We start from the raw sequence: 20,859 nt of genomic DNA, 5'->3' as shown, positions 1-20,859 counted from the left end.
GGGCTCTGGCTGGGCCACTCAAGGACATTCAGGGACTTGTCCCAAAGCCACTCCTGCGTTGTCTTGGCTGTGTGCTTAGGGTCATTGTCCTGTTGGAAGGTGAACCTTTGCCCCAGTCTGAGGTCCTGAGCGCTCTGGAGCAGGTTTTCATCAAGTATCTCTCTGTACTTTGCTATCTTTCCCTCGATCCTGACTAGTCTCCCAGTCCCTGCCGCTAAAAAACATCCCCACAGCATTATGCTGCCACCACCATGCTTCACCATAGGGATGGTGCCAGGTTTCCTCCAGACGTGACGCTTGGCATTCAGGCTAAAGAGTTTAATCTTGGTTTCATCAGACAAGAGAATCTTGTTTCTCATGGTCTGAGAGTCCTTTATGTGTCTTTTGGCAAACTCCAAGCGGGCTGTCATGTGCCTTTTACTGAGGAGTGGCTTCTGTCTGGCCACTCTACCACAAATGCCTAATTGGTGGAGTGCTGCAGAGATGATTGTCCTTCTGGAAGGTTCTCCCATCTCCACAGAGGAACTCTGGAGCTCTGTCAGAGTGGCCATCGGGTTCTTGGTTACCTCCCTGACCAAGCCAGGCGGCCAAACTTCTTCCATTTAAGAATGCTGGAGGCCACTGTGTTCTTGGGGACCGTCAATGCTGCAGACATTTTTTGTGCACCCTTCCCCAGATCTGTGCCTCGACACAATCCTGTCTCGGAGCTCTATGGACAATTCCTTCGACCTCATTGCCTGGTTTTTGCTCTGACATGCACTGTCAACTGTGGGACCTTATTTACATTACATTTTACATTTTAGTAATTTAGCAGACACTCTTATCCAGAGCGACTTACAGTTAGTGAGTGCATACATTTTCATACTGGCCCCCTGTGGGAAACGAACCCACAACCCTGGCTCTACCAACTGAGCTACAGGGGACTACATCACGTCCAAATGTATCTCAAATTGATTTGAACATGATAACCTTATATAGACAGGTGTAAGCCTTTCCAAATCATGTCCAATCAATTGCATTTACCACAGGTGGACTCCAATCAAGTTGTAGAAACATTTCAAGGATGATCAATGGAAACAGGATGCCCCTGAGCTCAATTTCGAGTGCAAAGGGTCTGAATACTTATGTAAATAAGATATCTGTTTTTAATTTGCAACAATTTCAAAAAACCTGTTTTTTTACTTTGTCATTATGGGGTATTATGTGTAGATTGATGAGGATTTTTTTTTATTAATCAATTTTAGAACAAGGCGTAAATGTGGAAAAAGGGAAGGGGTCTGAATACTTTCCGGATGCACTGTGAGGTTGCTACAACCTAAGAATTAAAGTTTATAACGTATGTGCACAGGTCAAGAGAGAAATTGGAGTAATCAAGGTGACAAGCAGTGACACATTCAATACTGCCTTGCACACTCTTGCCTACATCTAGCTGATCTATGGTGTAATCATTAGTCCAAAACAGTTGCAAAGAGAGTTTCTATTGGACAAATTCAGATAGGTTTATCCCAATTTTGTTCTGTTTAAGATGTTTTTCAACAGAGTCGGTGGAATGAATACACCCCTGATCCCCTGCACACACATTCACTTTCATAGCAGTCACATACAAACAGCATTCTCACTTTGCTCGTTGTATAATTCCTTCTCACATCTATGAGCTATCCTCCTTTCACCTTTTCCGTTCGGTTGTGGACTTCAGTGCACAACACAACAGCTGTCTGTGACCAGGCGAAAAAAACGTTCCAAGCCAAACCTTCATACCATAACCGCTACACACATCCTACATCGTTGTCACCATATTAGCTAACGTCATAGTCAACATAGCTACTATAACTAACGTGTTAGTAAACCCGCTACAATCACACAGTACAGTGTACAGCTAGCAGTAACGCCAGCGGGCCCGGGTGGCAATAAATTAATAAAACCAAAAGCTTATCTTGACTTGGAAGAGTTCCAGTGTTGATTAGCCTTATCCAGCTAGCTAACATAAATATAATTACTCTCTGTTGTGCCAGGTGTTTAAGTAGGCTAAATTTGCTAGCTGCATTAGCTAGCTAAGTAAGTGAAAAATATATATATAGCACTCTCTCTTTCTACTGCTTCAACTTAATCTGAATAAATTAATTTGTTCAAAACTGTTCAACTATTGTCTTTCTCTCTTTGAGTCAACTATACACCACATGTTATGCACTGCACTGTACTGCTAGCTAGCTGTAGCTTATGCTTTCAGTACTAGATTAATTATCTGATCCTTTAATTGGATGGACAACATGTCAGTTTATGCTGCAAGAGCTCTGATAGGTTGGAGGACGTCATAATTACTGTGTAAGTCTATGGAAGGGAGTGAGAGTCATGAGCCTCCTAGGTTTTGTATTAAAGTCAATGTACCCAGAGGAGGACAGAAAATAGCTGTCCTCCTCATTGCAAAACCGTGTTTTAATCAGTTATTTGGTGACGTGAATATATTGAGTACAGTTGTATTTAAAAAGGATGTTTCAATATTTTTATTGTTATGAAATTCACTGAGTAGGATGGTCCTCCCCTTACTCCTCTGAGGAGCCTCCACTGGTTTAAATATCACTGTATTCAACTTCTTTCAGAGGGAGAGCCATGGTAACAGTCTGATGTTTAGACAAGCTGTCCACCAATCCAGCAGGTTGGAAATATCCCCTCCCCCCCTCAAGTTAAGATTTGTTATATTGCTATAGAAGTATTGTTGAACATTATAAAAAGGGCTTAATTCATCCTGACTTCCCTTAAGGAAGCTTGTTGCTTAAAACTAGCTAATCAATTTCACTGTACTAGCTAGCTAGCAGGACAGCTAGAAAGCGGTTGACACTCACTGGCAATAGATTACTTTAAAATAGCTTCCCAGTCCAACTGAACTAGCTAGCTAGCTTTTAAGCTAGGTTTGTCAAGTGATCTAGCAAGCCAACTGAATCACGCCATCAAACTGGCTAAGCTAACAGTCGTGGTTGCAGCGTCCTGTAGCAGACGAGCCCATTCATTTCCCTTGTCCAAAAAACATATCGTAGAATGTGATTATCAAACTAGTACGTTAAGGTCTCTCACTTGTTAGTATATAGATGGTTAACTTTGAAAAGGGAAACAACCAGCAACATGAATCTTGTTGAAAGGCAAAATTATAACACACACTTGCTAGCTAGCTAACCAGCTAGCTTGGCTCGCAAATATGAAAGCGACGTTCGCGCCGCAATGCAGGAATGACAGGTAAAGCTAAATGGCAAGCAGAATGACTAGTAATATCAAACAGTAATTGCATGCACATAATTACTAATAACTTGTTTTACTCAACGAAGTTACCTTGTAATTGAGTACAGTAGCTACTTCCTCTCCTGTCAAACTGTAATTCAAGCCTCTTGCACAAGGTAGGGGAGCAAAACCTAACCTTGATGTTGATTTGGGCGAGCCATGAATGTAACATATTTTTCTAACGATTTGATTGGAGCACAAACGTTCTACACCCACATAAACAATGTTATCTTTCTTAATTTGTATTGGTTGTTGGAAAGTGTGCGCGTCTTCATTTGTATGCCTATTGGTTAAAAATTAATCTGGCTTCGAAAATGCAAACTACGGATTGGTTCAAATGATCAGATTTCGCGAATGGCAGTTTGGCGTCGGAACATAAACACAAAACCCATCCCTTCGTGGTTTGTGATTGGAAGTTTACTTCAGGGGGTTTAAAAGTACCATAAATGGTTACGATTCAGGCGGGTCGGTTGAAAATTCTCACAATGCGGTTTGGAGAGCGTGAAAATCCGGTGTAGGTGGTTGAGCAACATTGGGCTGTGACTGGAGTAGAAATGGATGTACAGGTAGTGGGTAGGAGTTGAGGGGGACGGGATGGAGGGAAAAGGTTGGAGGGAGAGTAGTGGAAGTAAAGGTTAAGAAGAAGAAGAAAAGGGAGCCTTTGCAGGTCTTGTCGGAGGAGAGTACGTTAGTGATGAGGAAGGTTCGGTTCGCAGTGTTGTACTGAGAGAAATGGAGTTCAAGGTGTTGGTGAAATTGAAGGACGAGGGTGGAGTCACCGCTGTGAGTCCGATCGCGTTGACTAGAGGGAGTTATTATGGGATTTCCAGAAATTGTTAAGATGAAAGAAATAAAACACCACTTGAAGGGAGGATCTCTTATTGAGGCAAAGCGCCTCCAGATTTTTTATTTATTTTTTATTTCACCTTTATTTAACCAGGTAAGCCAGTTGAGAACAAGTTCTCATTTACAACTGCGACCTGGCCAAGATAAAGCAAAGCAGTGCGATAAAAACAACAACACAGAGTTACATATGGGGTAAACAAAACATAAAGTCAAAAATACTACAGAAAATATATATACAGTGTGTGCGAATGTAGTAAGTTATGGAGGTAAGGCAATAAATAGGCCATAGTGCAAAATAGTTACAATTTCGTATTAACACTGGAATGATAGATGTGCAAAAGATGATGTGCAAATAGAGATACTGGGGTGCAAATTAGCAAAATAAATAACAATATGGGGATGAGGTAGTTGGGTGGGCTAATTTCAGAATGGCTGTGTACAGGTGCCGTGATCGGTAAGCTGCTCTGACAACTGATGCTTAAAGTTAGTGAGGGAGATAAGAGTCTCCAGCTTCAGAGATTTTAGCAGTTCATTCCAGTCATTGGCAGCAGAGAACTGGAAGGAATGGCGGCCAAAGGAGGTGTTGGCTTTGGGGATGACCAGTGAGATATACCTGCTGGAGCGCAGACTACGGGTGGGTGTTGCTATGGTGACCAGTGAGGTAAGATAAGACGGGGATTTGCCTAGCAGTGATTTATAGATGACCTGGAGCCAGTGGGTTTGGCGACGAATATGTAGTGAGGGCCAGCCAACAAGAGCGTACAGGTCACAATGGTGGGTAGTATATGGGGCTTTGGTGACAAAACGGATGGCACTGTGATAGACTACATCCAATTTGCTGAGTGGAGTGTTGGAGGCTATTTTGTAAATGACATCGCCGAAGTCAAGGATCGGTAGGATAGTCCGTTTTACGAGGGCATGTTTGGCAGCATGAGTGAAGTAGGCTTTGTTGCGAAATAGGAAGCAGATTCTAGATCTAACTTTTGATTGGAGATGCTTAATGTGAGTCTGGAAGGAGAGTTTACAGTCTAACCAGACACCTAGGTATTTGTAGTTGTCCACATACTCTAGGTCAGACCCGCCGAGAGTAGTGATTCTAGTCGGGTGGGCGGGTGCAAGCAGCGTTCGGTTGAAGAGCATGCATTTAGTTTTACTGGTGTTTAAGAGCAGTTGGAGGCTACGGAAGGAGTGTTGTATGGCGTTGAAGCTCGTTTGGAGGTTTGTTAACACAGTGTCCAATGAAGGGCCAGATGTATACAAAATGGTGTCGTCCGCATAGAGGTGGATCCGAGAGTCACCAGCAGCAAGAGCGACATCATTTATATACACAAAGAATAGAGTCAGCCCGAGAATTGAACCCTGTGGCACCACCATAGAGACTGCCAGAGGTCCAGACAACAGGCCCTCCGATTTGACACATTGAACTCTATCTGAGAAGTAGTTGGTGAACCAGGCGAGGCAGTCATTTGAGAAACCAAGGCTAGTCTGCCAATAAGAATGCAGTGATTGACAGAGTCGAAAGCCTTGGCCAGGTCGATGAAGACGGCTGCGCAGTACTGTCTTTTATCGATCGCGGTTATAATATCGTTTAGGACCTTGAGCGTGGCTGATGTGCACCCATGACCAGCTCGGAAACCAGATTGCATAGCGGAGAAGTTATGGTGGGATTCGAAATGGTCGGTGATCTGTTTGTTAACTTGGCTTTCAAATACTTTTGAAAGGCAGAGCAGGATGGATATAGGTCTGTAACAGTTTGGATCTAGAGTGTCACCCCCTTTGAAGAGGGGGATGACCGTGGCAGCTTTCCAATCTCTGGGGATCTCAGACGTTACGAAAGAGAGGTTGAACAGGCTAGTAATAGGGGTTGCGACAATTTCGGCGGGTAATTTTAGAAAGAAAGGGTCCAGATTGTCTAACCCAGCTGATTTGTAGGGGGCCAGATTTTTCAGCTCTTTCAGAACATCAGCTGTCTGAATTTGTGTGAAGGAGAAGCGGGGGGGGGGCATGGGCAAGTTGCAGCGGAGGGTGCAGAGCTGGTGGCCGGGGTAGTGGTAGCCAGGTGGAAAGCATGGCCAGCCGTAGCAAAATGCTTGTTGAAATTCTCGATGATTGTAGATTTATCGGTGGTGACAGTGTTTCCTAGCCTCAGTGCAGTGGGCAGTTGGGAGGAGGTGCTCTTATTCTCCATGGACTTTACAGTGTCCCAAAACTTTTTGGAGTTAGTGCTACAGGATGCACATTTCTGTTTGAAAAAGCTAGCCTTTGCTTTCCTAACTGATTGTGTATATTGGTTCCTGACTTCCCTGAAAAGTTGCATATCGCGGGGGCTGTTCGATGCTAAAGCAGTACGCCACAGGATGTTTTTGTGCTGGTCAAGGGCAGTCAAGTCTGAGGAGAACCAGGGACTATATCTGTTCTTAGTTCTGCATTTTTTGAATGGGGCATGCTTATTTAAGATTGAGAGGAAAGCACTTTTAAAGAACAACCAGGCATCCTCTACTGATGGAATGAGGTCAAGGTGGTTGTTTGACCGCGGACCCATTACGGACACAGGCAATAAGGCAGTGATCGCTGAGATCCTGGTTGAAGACAGCCGAGGTGTATTTAGAGGGTACATTTGTCAGGATGATATCTATGAGGGTGCCCATGTTTACAGATTTAGGGTTGTACCTGGTAGGTTCTTTGATAATTTGTGTGAGATTGAGGGCATCTAGTTTAGATTGTAGGTTGGCCGGGGTGTTAAGCATATCCCAGTTTAGGTCACCAAGCAGTACGAACTCTGAGGATAGATGGGGGGCAATCAGTTCACATATGGTGTCCAGGGCACAGCTCGGGGCTAAGGGGGGTCTGTAGCAAGCGGCAACAGTGAGAGACTTATTTCTGGAAAGGTGGATTTTTAGAAGTAGAAGCTCAAACTGTTTGGGCACAGACCTGGATAGTATGATAGAGCTCTGCAGGCTATCTCTACAGTAGATTGCAACCCCACCCTCTTTGGCAGTTCTATCGAGACGAAAAATGTTGTAGTTGGGGATGGAAATTTCAGAATTTTTGGTGGCCTTCCTAAGCCATGATTCAGACACTGCTAGAACATCAGGGTTGACGGAGTGTGCTAACGCAGTGAATAATTCAAGGCTTCTGATGTTAACGTGCAAGAAACCAAGGCTTTTACAGTTACAGAAGTCAACAAATGATAACGCCTGGGGAGTAGGAGTGATACTGGGGGCTACAGGGCCTGGGATAACCTCTACATCACCAGATGACACGAGATGGGAAGAAGGTGGATAGCCTTCATATGCCCAATCCCAAAAAAAATCTGTCGGTACAATTTCCTCAAAGTTTTGTAGCACTGACAGAAAAAAAATAGGATTTGGCATATGAGTTACTATGTGCAAGTTTATGTTCTGAAACCGTTGCGTTGTATTATCTGTCAAAGGGTATGTGGCAGCGTTGTGTAAAGGCAAATGGAGATGTGAGATGTGTGGGGGAGAACATGCATATGGAGAATGTGGAGATGGGGTCCAGTTAAAGAGCTGTAACTGGGGGTTGTGCCATGATGAAAAGACAGATGGAAGTGCAGCAGGAGGAGTGAGCGTAACATCTGGTAAGCAGAAGCAGTAGTAGTACAGTAGTTCACGCAGAAACAAGCGGGGCATTTAGAAGAGCAGGTATTCCATGGCAGATTGAGATGCAGGTTGGGCGTGATGTAGGGAGCAGAATGGGGGAGAACACAAGACTGTTAGTAGACATGAGGAAGGTTGTTACATTTGTGACCGTAGCAAACAATTGCACAGAAACATTACAATCTAAGACTAAGAAGATACAGATCATAGTGGAGCAGGCAGTAAAGTATCTTGAGATCACAGGACTGACATGGGAAAATGTACAGGATGACCTCAAAAAGATTGAGAATCAGTCCAGCCTGGAATCATGTATTGGTTAATTTTCATAGTTGTGTTAATCCTCCAATGGAATGACAGATGTTTGATGGCTAATGGGCAATACTTTAAAAAGTTTATTGAGGAGTTACCAGCCAAACCTGATGTGATATGTCTCCAGGAGACTTGGCTTAAACCTACTCTAGATTTTGTATTACAAGGTTATGTTGCAGTCCATAGAGATATGGTGGCAGGGGGAGGGAAGGGTGTGCTACCTTTTTATAAAGTGCAGGATCCCATATAGGCATGTGGGATCATGAGTTGAACAGGAGTATGTAGAGGTGTGGTTGGGAGGGGGGAATATGGTCATTGTGAACTTTTACAACCCATGTAAGAGACTAGAGTTGATGGCCTTTTTAGCATGTAAATGTTGGTGGGGCAAACTCCACCCAAAATATGTAGATGCATGCCAGCAAAGCCACTACACAACACAACTCTTAACAATACATTAATTGTACTATAACGGTGACAAACGGTGCCCACAAACTGTTAGGGCCTACATAAAGCTGTCCCAACAGCAGAGTCCCAACAGCAGTCCCAACACATTACCACTGCTACACCTGACTATAAGCTGAGCCTTGTCTGGCAGTAAAACAGTTCATTCAGCCTCATTTACTGCCTTTTCAAAAAACATAGCTGATATGGCTGACTTGCTTAAACAAATGTGGTTTCTACTGACAATTGAGATGTACAAACTATGGCTTAAGGGGATGACGAGCGGATAAGAGGCAATCCTGTAATTTCGCTAAGACATTAATGAGCGAGCTAGGATGGACATAGTCAATATAACTATTTGTTCAGCACTTTTGAAATGTACAGCGACAGAATTCAGAACATGGGCCGTTCTTACAATATTCTCCCTGTATACCAAGTCAGAACCATAGGATAAATAAAGAGGATACAGTGGGGGGGAAAAGTATTTAGTCAGCCACCAATTGTGCAAGTTCTCCCACTTAAAAAGATGAGAGAGGCCTGTAATTTTCATCATAGGTACACGTCAACTATGACAGACAAAATGAGAAAAAGAAATCCAGAAAATCACATTGTAGGATTTTTAATGAATTTATTTGCAAATTATGGTGGGAAATAAGTATTTGTCATCAAACTTTGTCATCAAAGTTTGCCATTCTCTGGATTTATGGTGCTTTCAAGACAACATGGAACTCAGAAAAAAACAAGGTCGTATCACGACGTCAGTGATCTTCAGGTCGGAGCTCTAGAAAGAGGCCCGAGTTCCCGACTTGGAATTCCAAGTTGGATGACCGTTCAAATTGTATTTCCCAGTCAGAGCTAGTTTTGTCCCGAGTTCCCAGTTGTCTTGAACTCACTGAAGTCTGAGATTTCCCAGTTCCGAGTTTCCAGTTATTTTGAACGCAGCAGAAGTCATGCTGGATTGACAGCATGGCCAATGTTGAATGTTTATCCTTTTAAGCTTGGAAAAGAGACCCTTAAACCCAGACTTGGACCACACACCCACTCCACTGAATAGCAGGCTAGTGATTGCTTTGCAATGCTTGCAGTTAGCCACTGATTCCTTCCAAACCACTAATTGTTGAATTTGCGATTTCCAACTTGTTGTGTAATGTTTGTCCAATGGCTGATGAGCACTGATACATTTTATATATAATGTATCTTCATAATTTAGGATTGAAAAGGATTTGCCAGTAGATTGTTGACTTAATTCATGATGATGACTGCTAGCTTGCTAGTTAAGTTTTTGAAAGTATGACGTTGACATGATATGTCCAATCAAAGCTACGGTAGATATAATGTGATTTGACGTCATTTTATCTGTGGCCAATGACCTTCTTGGATGGGCACTTCTAATGTAACTATATGGCAGAACCCAAGGGGCTTGAATTGTTGAGCTCTCCCTGTAACTTTTGCTGTGATGTAGTGTCCCCATGAGTGACAGAACACTGAGCCAATCACAGTACATCTAGAGAACATTACCAACCCCTACACTTCATATTTTCCGCTGGCTGCCCCACCACCAACACAGAAAGCACTGTGTTAGGCTGAAACACCTGCATTTTGGAGCTGACGTATTCAAGAAAGTAAAAAAGAATCTTACACCCTCAATGAGGGAGTTTAGCCCCTCTGTGGTTCTTCCGGCTATCCCACCTTGGTTGCGCCCTCAGCCAGTGATAGATCTAGGGTTGCTTGAGAGGGTAAGAGCTGTTGAGGAAAGAGTAGATTCAGTTGTAAGTGAACATTTAAGAACACAGTACTATGCTTTCTTGAATATATTCACAGATGGATCTAAGGACCCTAAAACAGGGAGGACAGGTGCAGCTTTTAGTGTTCCTGAGTTTAAGGTGGCAGTGACACAATGGAGTTGCTGCCCATACTCTTGGCTGCAGAGTGGGTGGAAGAGGTGAGGCCAGACAGGGTAGTCATCTGCTCTGACTCCTGTGCAGCACTGTTGAGCTTAAATTAATTTGTGTCTTGGAGCAGACAAGATGTATTGTATGAGGTTTTGCTGTGCTTGTATAGGGTGAGACAGATGGGGGTATTTGTGATGTTCCTCTAGGTACCAGCTCATGTGGGAGTAGAGGGGAATGAGGAGGTGGATGTTCACGCCAAGCAGGCTCTCAAACATCCTAATGTTGAGATGGAATTTTCAATCAGTAAAGCAGAAGCCAAGGGGTTGATAAAAACTATGGTTAAAAACAAATGGCAAGAGTTGTGGGAAAGGGGATACCTGTAGAAATCCAGGAAAAGGTGGGGGCAGAGAGAGAGAGAGAGAGAGAGAGAGAGAGAGAGAGAGAGAGAGAGAGAGAGAGAGAGAGAGAGAGAGAGAGAGAGAGAGAGAGAGAGAGAGAGAGAGAGAGAGAGAGAGAGAGAGAGAGAGAGAGAGAGAGAGAGAGAGAGAGAGAGAGTGAGTTATTCGATTTAAGGAGTAATGGAGTTGAAGAACCAAGATTAAGTAGACTGCTGGGAAAATCTTCAGGGGATGTAGTATTTAATTATGTATTTCGTCTTCTTAGGGAGACGAGAATATTGGGTAGGAGTTAGACTTTACCTGTCTCTGGTCCACACTCCAGTCCAGTTGGTGGCGGTAATGCACCTTAAAGTTGGTTTCCAACCGCAATATAAACTCAACAGAAGAAGAACGATTCAGGCGACATGATTTGTAGAGAAGGATACCGATCGACGTTCTTTCAAAGAACAAGGTGCTCAGCCCACTGTTGTGTGGTGAGAGATTGTTTCCTATTTTGATGTCACCATACACTCCAATACAAGTGTAGCTGTTTTAATTGAATGGATTAAATCATTTTACTATTTCTGCAGTTAGCTGTAGCTATAGAGAGGTTATTCACATGGTAAAGAGATAGCATCGCTGTGCTAAATCCCTTTCATCGAACGGGTACAGTGCAGTGGCAAGCTAGCTAACTAGTAAGCTTCTACCATTTTAAGGATAGTTAATGAAAGAATACAGGGATAATTCGATCCCTGGAAATCCAGCTGCAAGTCTGGATCACATCAAGCCATGTTGGTACTGGGACAAGAATGACCTGGCTCACACCCCCTCCCAGTCCGAGGGCCTCGACCCGGCCACCGAGGCCCGGTACCGGAGGGAGGGGGCTCGGTTCATCTTCGACGTGGGCACACGCCTGGGACTGTATCTTTCCTTCACTGTTTAGCAGCAAACACACACTGTTGTGCAACTGTGCATGATCTGGACGTGTCTCGTTTTGTTGGTTGTTGGCAGCCAGGAGAGTAAACTGGTCCAGCTTCATGGTTCTCAGAATAATGTATTGTTTGTTTATCAATAGTATTTCATTATCCACATCACTGTTCCAGTAACTTCAGTTCCTTAACCCTGTGATCAGACACTATGACACATTGGCTACAGGGATCATCTACTTCCATCGCTTCTACATGTTTCACTCTTTCAAGCAGTTCCCCAGATATGTAAGTATGCACAGTGTACAACTCATGCTTTTGACCAGACTTGGCTATGTTAAAGATGGTTCCGATGAGCCCTTTACAATGGAAATCGTTGTCACAGGTTGAATAGAGTTCCCCATTTTCATTTGTGGCTGTGTTATATCTCTTTGGTTCTATGTATACCCAGCTAACGAAAGCTATGTCTCTACAGGTGACTGGGGGTTGCTGTCTATTCCTGGCAGGTAAAGTGGAAGAGACCCCCAAGAAATGTAAAGACATCATCAAGACCGCTCGCAGCCTGCTGAACGATATACAGTTCGCCCAGTTTGGAGATGACCCAAAGGTGAGAGCCTCACAAGTGTGTAAACTAATTTACCCTTTGACAATTGTCTGGATTACAAGATGTTATATATTCAGTAATAGTTGGTACTTTGATATTGAGGGTACCTCGACCATCAAATGGGTGTGTCCATTGCATTAAACCTGTTCAATGTAAGTTGCTAGTACAGCGTTTCCCAAACTCTGTCCTGGGGACCCCAAGGGGTGCATGTTTTTTAAATTCTCCTTAGCACTACACAGCTAATTCAAATAACCAACTCATCATCAAGCTTTGATTAGTTTAATCCGCTCTGTAGTGCTAGGGCAACAACTAAAATGTGCACCCCTTGGGGGCCCCAGGACCGAGTTTGGGAAACGCTGTGCTAGTATAAAGTTGTGACCACTGACCAGATAGTACATAATCTTTCCATCCCTGGGAAGGACAGGGTTTGAATTAGGGATGTGACAAATTGACAATTTTGCTTAACGTTTAAACTGCCATTTTTTATCGGGTTTCTGTTAAAATGAAAAGAAAAAAAATCATTAAATTCCACGTCAATTTACAATGCATGACCACTAGGGCCGGGCAATGAAGGTATATCCACCACGGCCTTTAACAGACACAGAACGCAGCTACAGTAACATGTCGATAGCGACAATTGACAACTTTTCAGACAATTTAAAAAAGTGCCACATCAGGTCTGTACCTTTTTCATACAGTAGAATTCTGCTCTGTTGTAAAATGTTCTGTATTTTTTCCCTGACAACAATAAACAGTGCTGATTGATGTGCTGCTGTGTTGTTTTTTATGCCGTTTTTTGATGGTAGGGTAGCTAGAAGTGTTTTATTTCTACTAAATGTCTTGGTAAGTCACGGTATTTAACAAACTTTAAAGCACTTATTTTGGAGAGGGGTCTGCGCGCAGCAAGCAGGCTGCATGCAGCTGCTAGAGATAATTTGATTGACAGTTCTGGTTGCCTAGTGATGGATTTTAGTCCCGCTGCAGAAACTGCATTCCTTTACAGACAAGTAAAATGTCCTTTCATATCACCAGAGAATGTTTCGTGTAGCCTAACGTAACAGACAGAAAGACAAACATGCCGTAGCCCGAGGCGCTTTCAAGGGGACACATTCCATTATGTCAGAAAAGGGTAATCGATACAGGCTACCGGTAGCCTACTGCAATTTCATATGAGGCAAAAATGAAGAGTAGGCTACCCCGTGCTCGCAAGACTGGCCCGAAAACATCGGTGCCATGACTTGGCTAGGATATTCTACACGCAACAGACCGAAGACACACTTGCATCATTAGCAAAGACAGAACAGGAGAGGGAGGCAAAAGCGTGTTCATATGTTTTGGTAATCTGCATCTCGCAATGTCTTGCCTTGCAAAGTCACCAAGTAGCCTGAAGTTCGCCTCTTCCGCTCTTGTTTTATTTGGCTTCCCCAGGCCCTTTATAGCCTATCGGCTATAACACGGAAAATAATGTTTTGTTGTTTTAATTATGTGGGGGGGAAACTAAAAAACAGTTTTCCGGTTAGGGATTTTTCTTAACGTTAAGGATCCCAATTTAGTTTTAAAGTTTAACCCATAGTCTGAATCCAAAATACTTCCTGGTCACAATGTTTTACATGACTCTGTCCCTCTACAGGAGGAGGTGATGGTGTTGGAGCGGATCCTACTGCAGACCATTAAGTTTGACCTGCAGGTGGAGCACCCGTACCAGTTCCTGCTTCGCTACGCCAAGCAGCTCAAAGGTACACTGTTACATATGCTTGATTAGGGTTGCAAAATTATGCTAACTTTCCTAAGATTGTCAGGTTTTCAAGAAATCCTGGTTGGAAGATTCCTGGATGGAAATAAGGAGGAAATCCATGACTCCTCCAACCAGGATTTCTAGAAAATCTGGGAATTTTGGTAAAGTTACCAGAATTTGACATTAGCCCTGAGCTGTTCACAATAGTTGCTGGAACTGTGCTGGAAAAGGACAATGTGAAGAGAAAATAATAACCCAGTCAGCACGGTGTAACAGCTTGGCCCTATAGTGGGAATCAGGCACTACAGTTTATCTAAAACAATCTGATCTAGTCTGTTATGACCATGTCTGAATGAAAACGACCCCTAAACTCATTCACCTCTTTCTGTTCACAGATCTGAAGTATTTCCGATCTGTTTCAGGTGATAAGAACAAAGTGCAGAAACTAGTTCAGATGGCCTGGACCTTTGTGAATGACAGGTGAGCAGTTAACTACACATGGATGCATAACTTAGCAGAAGCATGAAAGTACATCGATACCCATGTGCCTACGATAATGCAATCAGGTCCGATAGCCACAAAGCATCTCGGAGTAGGAGTGCTGATCTAGGATCAGGTCCCCCTTCTTAATCATTATGATTTAATAGGCAAAACTGATTATAGAACAGCATGCCTACTCTGAGATGCTTTCTGAATATGTGCCCTGTAACTGAGGGACTCTTTCTCCTCTCCCCTCAGTCTGTGTACCATGCTGTCCCTGCAGTGGGAGCCAGAGATCATAGCTGTAGCAGTCATGTACCTGGCCGGCCGGCTGTGTAAGTTTGACATCCAGGAGTGGATGTCGAAGCAGTCTTCACGGCGATGGTGGGAGCAGTTTGTCCAGGATGTCCCAGTGGAGCTGCTGGAAGGTGGGACTGGCTGGTCTTTCTCTATGAAACAGTTGTCTGGGTTTATGTCATTTGTGTAGGATGTTTTAAATGTTAAAAACAAAGGCATATAACATAAAGGGAACACTTAAATAACACATTGTAACTCCAAGTCAATCACACTTCTGTGAAATCAAACTGTCCACTTAGGAAGCAACACTGATTGACAATACATTTCACATGCTGTTGTGCAAATGGAATAGACAACAGGTGGAAATTATAGAAATTAGCAAGACACCCCCAATAAAGGAATGGTTGTGCAGGTGGTGACCACAGACCACTTCTCAGTTCCTATGCTTCCTGGCTGATGTTTTGGTCACTTTTGAATGCTGGCGGTGCTTTCACTCTAGTGGTAGCATGAGACGGAGTCTACAACCCACACAAGTGTCTCAGGTAGTGCAGCTCATCCAGGATGGCACATCAATGCGAGCTGTGGCAAGAAGGTTTGCTGTGTCTGTCAGCGTAGTGTCCAGAGCATGGAGACGCTACCAGGAGACAGGCCAGTACATCAGGAGACGTGGAGGAGGCCGTAGGAGGGCAACAACCCAGCAGCAGGACTGCTACCTCCGCCTTTGTGCAAGGAGGAGCAGGAGGAGCACTGCCAGAGCCCTGCAAAATGACCTCCAGCAGGCCACAAATGTGCATGTGTCTGCTCAAGTGGTCAGAAACAGACTCCATGAGGGTGGTATGAGGGCCCGACGTCCACAGGTGGGGGTTGTGCTTACAGCCCAACACCGTGCAGGACGTTTGGCATTTGCCAGAGAACACCAAGATTGGCAAATTCGCCACTGGCGCCCTGTGCTCTTCACAGATGAAAGCAGGTTCACACTGAGCACGTGACAGAGTCTGGAGACGCCGTGGAGAACGTTCTGCTGCCTGCAACATCCTCCAGCATGACCGGTTTGGCGGTGGGTCAGTCATGGTGTGGGGTGGCATTTCTTTGGGGGGCCGCACAGGCCTCCATGTGCTCGCCAGAGGTAGCCTGACTGCCATTAGACCCCTTGTGAGACCATATGCTGGTGCGGTTGGCCCTGGGTTCCTCCTAATGCAAGACAATGCTAGACCTCATGTGGCTGGAGTGTGTCAGCAGTTCCTGCAAGAGGAAGGCATTGATGCTGTGGACTGGCCCGCCCATTCCCCAGACCTGAATCCAATTGAGCACATCTGGGACATCATGTCTCGCACCATCCACCAACGCCACGTTGCACCACAGACTGTCCAGGAGTTGGCGGATACTTTAGTCCAGGTCTGGGAGGAGATCCCTCAGGAGACCATCCGCCACCTTATCAGGAGCATGCCCAGGCGTTGTAGGGAGGTCATACAGGCACGTGGAGGCCACACACACTACTGAGCCTTTTTTAAACTTGTTTTAAGGACATTACATCAAAGTTGGATCAGCCTGTATTGTGGTTTTCCACTTTAATTTTGAGGGTGACTCCAAATCCAGACCTCCATGGGTTGATAAATTTGATTTCCATTGATAATTTTTGTGTGATTTTGTTGTCAGCACATTCAACTATGTAAAGAAAAAAGTATTTAATAAGATTATTTCATTCATTCCGATCTAGGATGTGTTATTTTAGTGTTCCCTTTATTTTTTTGAGCAGTGTATAATTGAAAGCCTCTTTCATCCTGATCTCGCTGCACAGTTTGCGAGATCAGGGTGGCTTGCGAGGCTTTCACCCCTCTTTTAATTTGTGGACTGTTTGTTTACAACCATGTTAGTATCATTACTGATGGATTACCGTCATTTAGATCCATAATTCTGAAATGCACTCCTCATTAATGACCTCCTCCTCTGCTCGATAGACATATGCCACCAGATCCTAGACCTGTACTCCCAGGGCAAGCAGCAGATGCCCCAGACCTCCAGCGAGAAGACCCCCCCTACCCCCGTCCCCACCCCCCAGCAGCTGCAGACCCTCACCCAGCTCCCCCTCCCCAACCCCCCCGTCCTGCCACCACTCAGCAAGAAGGTCTCTCCCCAGACCAGCCCTCCTCGTCAGCTCAAACGAGTCCACGTGAGTTTGACACTTGAGTTAAAAGGTTATTGTGCGGGCAGGCATCATGCTCTTTTTATGATCAGATTAACTCAATTGAATTGTTTTTGACACCCATTTCCCTTGTTGTTGTTTAGGTATTGTCTCCTAAAGAAGAAAGCAAGGCACCTGGTGAGCACATTAACCTTTTCTCTGGCTCAGACAGTAGATGATTCCATTCACACGTATGGCTGCCAATATTCTTTTGAAAAGGATTCATAACAGTAGGTATGTTAGTTCTCTCTCTCTTCCCCCCACCACTCCCAGAGCCAGTGGGTCCTAAGATCCCCAGGCTGGAGCCTCCGATGCCCCCTCTACCCACAGCACAACCCCCCTCGGGTGAGCCCCCTACCCTGGTCCACTCAGATGACCACCAGACTCACTAAGCCTTAACACCAGTGCAACAACTGGTACACACCTGTTGGTTTCCAGAGGGAATATAACATCAACCATAGATCAAAATATAAAATAAATCTCAAGGAAATACATACTATCTTGTCGTGAAGTTTTATAAAGACCCCTGTTCATTAGCCTTATTGTTTTATCTTCTGCTCTTCCCTTAGGGAAATGATTACTTGTGCAGTATAAACATTGAACTGGTGTTAATGCTCCATACATCTATCACTCCACTCCCTACTGTAATGTCTCATATTGCTGAATAGATTATTGACACATGGCATTCCTGCTAAGTGGTTGAGAAGCCCCTGGGAAGCCCTTGGGATGTGTCCCAAATTGCACCCTATTACCTTTTATGGTGCACTATTTAGGGAATAGGATGTCATTTAGGACATACCCTGAGAAGCCCCTGGTCCCCTCGGGCCCTGGAGGAGCTAGCTGAGCTGGGGAGGAAGAAGTGTTTAGCTGCTGGTATTAACTGGTCTCCTCTGACGACTCCTCTGACTGGCTGAGAGAACGAGAGGTGTCCTCTGATTGGCTGAGAGGGAAAGGTGTCCAGGCGGCCAGGCTTAGACCCCCAGGTCAGACCATGCAGAAATATGACGAGCACTTATTAGATTAGATATCAGACTTAGTGTAGGGGGTTCTCTGTAGCCTGCTGGTTCAAATCACAAGCTTTTAGATAGGCAGGGGATAGCAGACACTCTTATCCAGAGCGACTTACAAGAGCAATTAGGGTTAAGTGCCTTGCTCAAGGACACCAACAGATCTTTCACCTAGTCGGCTCTGGGATTTGAACCAGCAACCTTTCGGTTACTGGCATAAAGCCATTAACCGCTAGGCCGCACTCACGCCACACCACACAACACACACAGCTCTCTTGGCTGGTTATTACAAGCCTGTAGATTGGCATGTGCTTATAGATGGATATTAATCATCGCACACACACCACAGTCGTTAGAGAGAGGCATGACGTATGTGCGTTTATGGGCTGAGGGGATCTTCTTGCATCATAACCCCATGGTGGACAGGATCCAGAACACTGTAGTGCTACTACTCTACTGTCTGACCTACCTGATACTCTACTGTCTGATGTGTCTGATACTCTACTGTCTGACCTGCCTGATACTCTACTGTCTGATACTCTACTGTCTGACCTGCCTGATACTCTCTACTGTCTGACCTGCCTGATACTCTACTGTCTGATACTCTACTGTCTGACCTGCCTGATACTCTCTACTGTCTGACCTGCCTGATACTCTCTACTGTCTGACCTGTCTGATTCTCTGTCTGATACCCTCTACTGTCTGACCTGCCTGATACCCTACTGTCTGACCTGTCTGATACCCTACTGTCTGACCTGCCTGATACCCTACTGTCTGACCTGCCTAACCGCTCTGCCTAATCTGATAACTGCCTTACAGCTGTTAAACTACTCTGCTTAGAAACAGCACCGTTCGCTAGACAGCTCTGTTTTCATGACCCTTCTAGGAAGGGGTGTGTGTGTGACTCAGTGCATGTGTCTGTGTAAGTACACACGTGTTGAAGTAAGAACATGGTGTGAAGTGGTTTGATTCGGTTGTTGTTGTTTAACACAAGTCTTTCTCAAAGGGTTCTCTAATTCTCTTTTCCCTGCAGACCACAAGCCTCCAGCCTCCCACCCTTCCATCCCTCTCCCAGGAGAGAGTGACCCAACTGGGGCAGGAGGCCCAACGGAGCCCCCTAAAGGACCTCCACCCCCCCCCCACTCAGCCTCCCTCCACCAGCCTCCCCCGCTGCCCCACCGCCCTGCTCCACCACCCCCATCCAGCTACATCATGGGCATCCCAACCTCCAGCTCCTACATGTCAGGAGAGGGCTTCCAGAGCCTCCAGTCTATGATGAAGACAGAAGGGCCATCCTACAGCACCATCCCCTCATCGTATGGCCCTCCCCTGGCCTACCGCAGCCACGTCTACCCCCCTAACGCCCCACCGCCTGGTCCTCCACCCTCCACGTCCTACCCTCCACCCAACCTCCCTCCACCCTCGCCCGCCTACCCCCCGCCGGGGTACAACCACAGCTACCCACCCCCTCCACGTATGCCCCCGGGACATGGGGACTACCCGCCTGGGATGGCCATCCCTCCTAGCAGCTATCCCCCACCCCCTGGAGGACAGAGCCAGGTACCCCCTCCAATGCCCCCTGGCATGCCCCCCATCGGTGGCCTGAGTCGGGGAGCTTGGATGAGGTGAGGTGAGGTGAGGTGAGGTGGGTAGGTGGTGGGGGGGGTGAGACTGGATGTGCCAAGCCAACACCAGTCCTACTACAGGGGAGTCGGGGCGGCAGGTAGCCTAGCGGTTAGAGCATTGGGCCTGTAACCGAAAGGTCACTGGTTCGAATCCCCGAGCCGACTAGGTGAATCCCAGAGCCGACTCTGTCGCTGTACCTCTTGAGCAAGGCACTTAACCCTGTAAGTGGCTCTGGATAAGAGCGTCTGCTAAATGTCTCTCCAGTGTTACTGACAGACGGCCAATTGAGGAGACAGACCTCATAAACTCCCTGTAGTTCTCTGAAGCTGTCATCTACTAAGTTTTCACAATTTCTGTAATTTTCCTTAAATGCTGCGGTTTTCCAGAAATCCCGGTTGAAAGATTATTGGAATCGTAAGGGAATAACCAGGAAATCTGTAATCCTCCAAGCAGGATTTCTGGAAAACCTGGGAAAGTTACCGGAATTCTGCAACCCTACATCTCCTACATGCCAAACTCCGCACAGCCACGCCCCATGAAGAAACAACCCCATTGACTTCCATTGTTAGTGAGTTTCAAATACATCATGTTTGTTTGTTTGTTGTACTATGGCTGTTTTTATATTAGCCTTTTGGTAACATGTTTATTTGTACTTTTTTTATATGAAAACTTTTAGATGAGCTTACTGTACAAATGTAGGAAGGAATAATGGGACTAAGAAGAAAAACGGCAGCTCCACTCTGAGAGGCTAATAGGACACTCCTGACCGGACAAAACGGACCCTAACCCTTACCCTAACCTAATTTTAACCAATTCTGAAATTAAATATTGGTTTGTATGTCAGGAGTGTCCCTATAGCCTTTTCCACTCTTAACTATTCCATGGCTTGAATATACACTACATGACCAAAAGTATGTGGACACCTGCTCGTCAAACATCTCATTCCAAAATCATGGGCATTAATATGGAGTTGGTCCCCCCTTTGCTGCTGTAACAGCCTCCTGGGAAGGCTTTCCACTAGATGTTGGAACATTGCTGCGGGGACTTGCTTCCATTCAGTCACGAGCATTAGTGAGGTCGGGCACTGATGTTGGGCGATTATGCCTGGCTCGCAGTCGGTGTTCCAATTCATCCCAAAGTTGTTCGATGGGGTTGAGGTCAGAGCTCTGTGCAGGCCAGTCAAGTTCTTCCACACCGATCTCGACAAACCATTTCTGCACCGGGGCATTTTCTTGCTGCAACAGGAA

At 45.3% G+C, this 20,859-nt stretch overlaps 2 protein-coding genes across 4 annotated transcripts in view; one reads left to right on the top strand and one right to left on the bottom strand.

The window, feature by feature from the left end:
• Positions 1–3,421, bottom strand: part of LOC121544683 (actin-histidine N-methyltransferase) — a 59,125-nt gene extending 55,704 nt beyond the window's left edge. For both annotated transcript variants that reach the window (XM_041854745.2, XM_041854744.2), the window contains exon 1: positions 3,322–3,421. The gene's annotated coding sequence lies outside the window, so the exon portion shown is untranslated. The remainder of the gene's footprint in view (positions 1–3,321) is intronic.
• Positions 3,422–11,170: 7,749 nt separating this feature from the next.
• On the top strand, positions 11,171–19,616 carry LOC121544684 (cyclin-K-like). Of its 2 annotated transcripts, XM_041854746.2 has the most exons (10): positions 11,171–11,676; positions 11,888–11,969; positions 12,157–12,288; positions 13,916–14,021; positions 14,416–14,500; positions 14,759–14,928; positions 16,756–16,967; positions 17,084–17,117; positions 17,253–17,324; positions 19,020–19,616. In XM_041854746.2, the coding sequence occupies exons 1-10, from the start codon at positions 11,480–11,482 to the stop codon at positions 19,613–19,615; spliced, it is 1,686 nt and encodes a 561-aa protein (XP_041710680.2). In that variant the 5' UTR covers positions 11,171–11,479; the 3' UTR covers position 19,616. The 2 variants fall into 2 exon arrangements, with proteins under 2 accessions (XP_041710680.2, XP_045064934.1); XM_045208999.1 differs by lacking the exon at positions 17,253–17,324.
• The last annotated feature ends 1,243 nt before the right edge of the window (positions 19,617–20,859 follow it).

This window comes from Coregonus clupeaformis, chromosome 29 (assembly GCF_020615455.1).
Source record: "Coregonus clupeaformis isolate EN_2021a chromosome 29, ASM2061545v1, whole genome shotgun sequence".
Taxonomy (NCBI): Eukaryota; Metazoa; Chordata; class Actinopteri; order Salmoniformes; family Salmonidae; genus Coregonus; species Coregonus clupeaformis.
The sequence above is the reverse complement of the archived record's forward strand: the minus strand, read 5'-3'. Positions and strand labels throughout refer to the sequence as shown.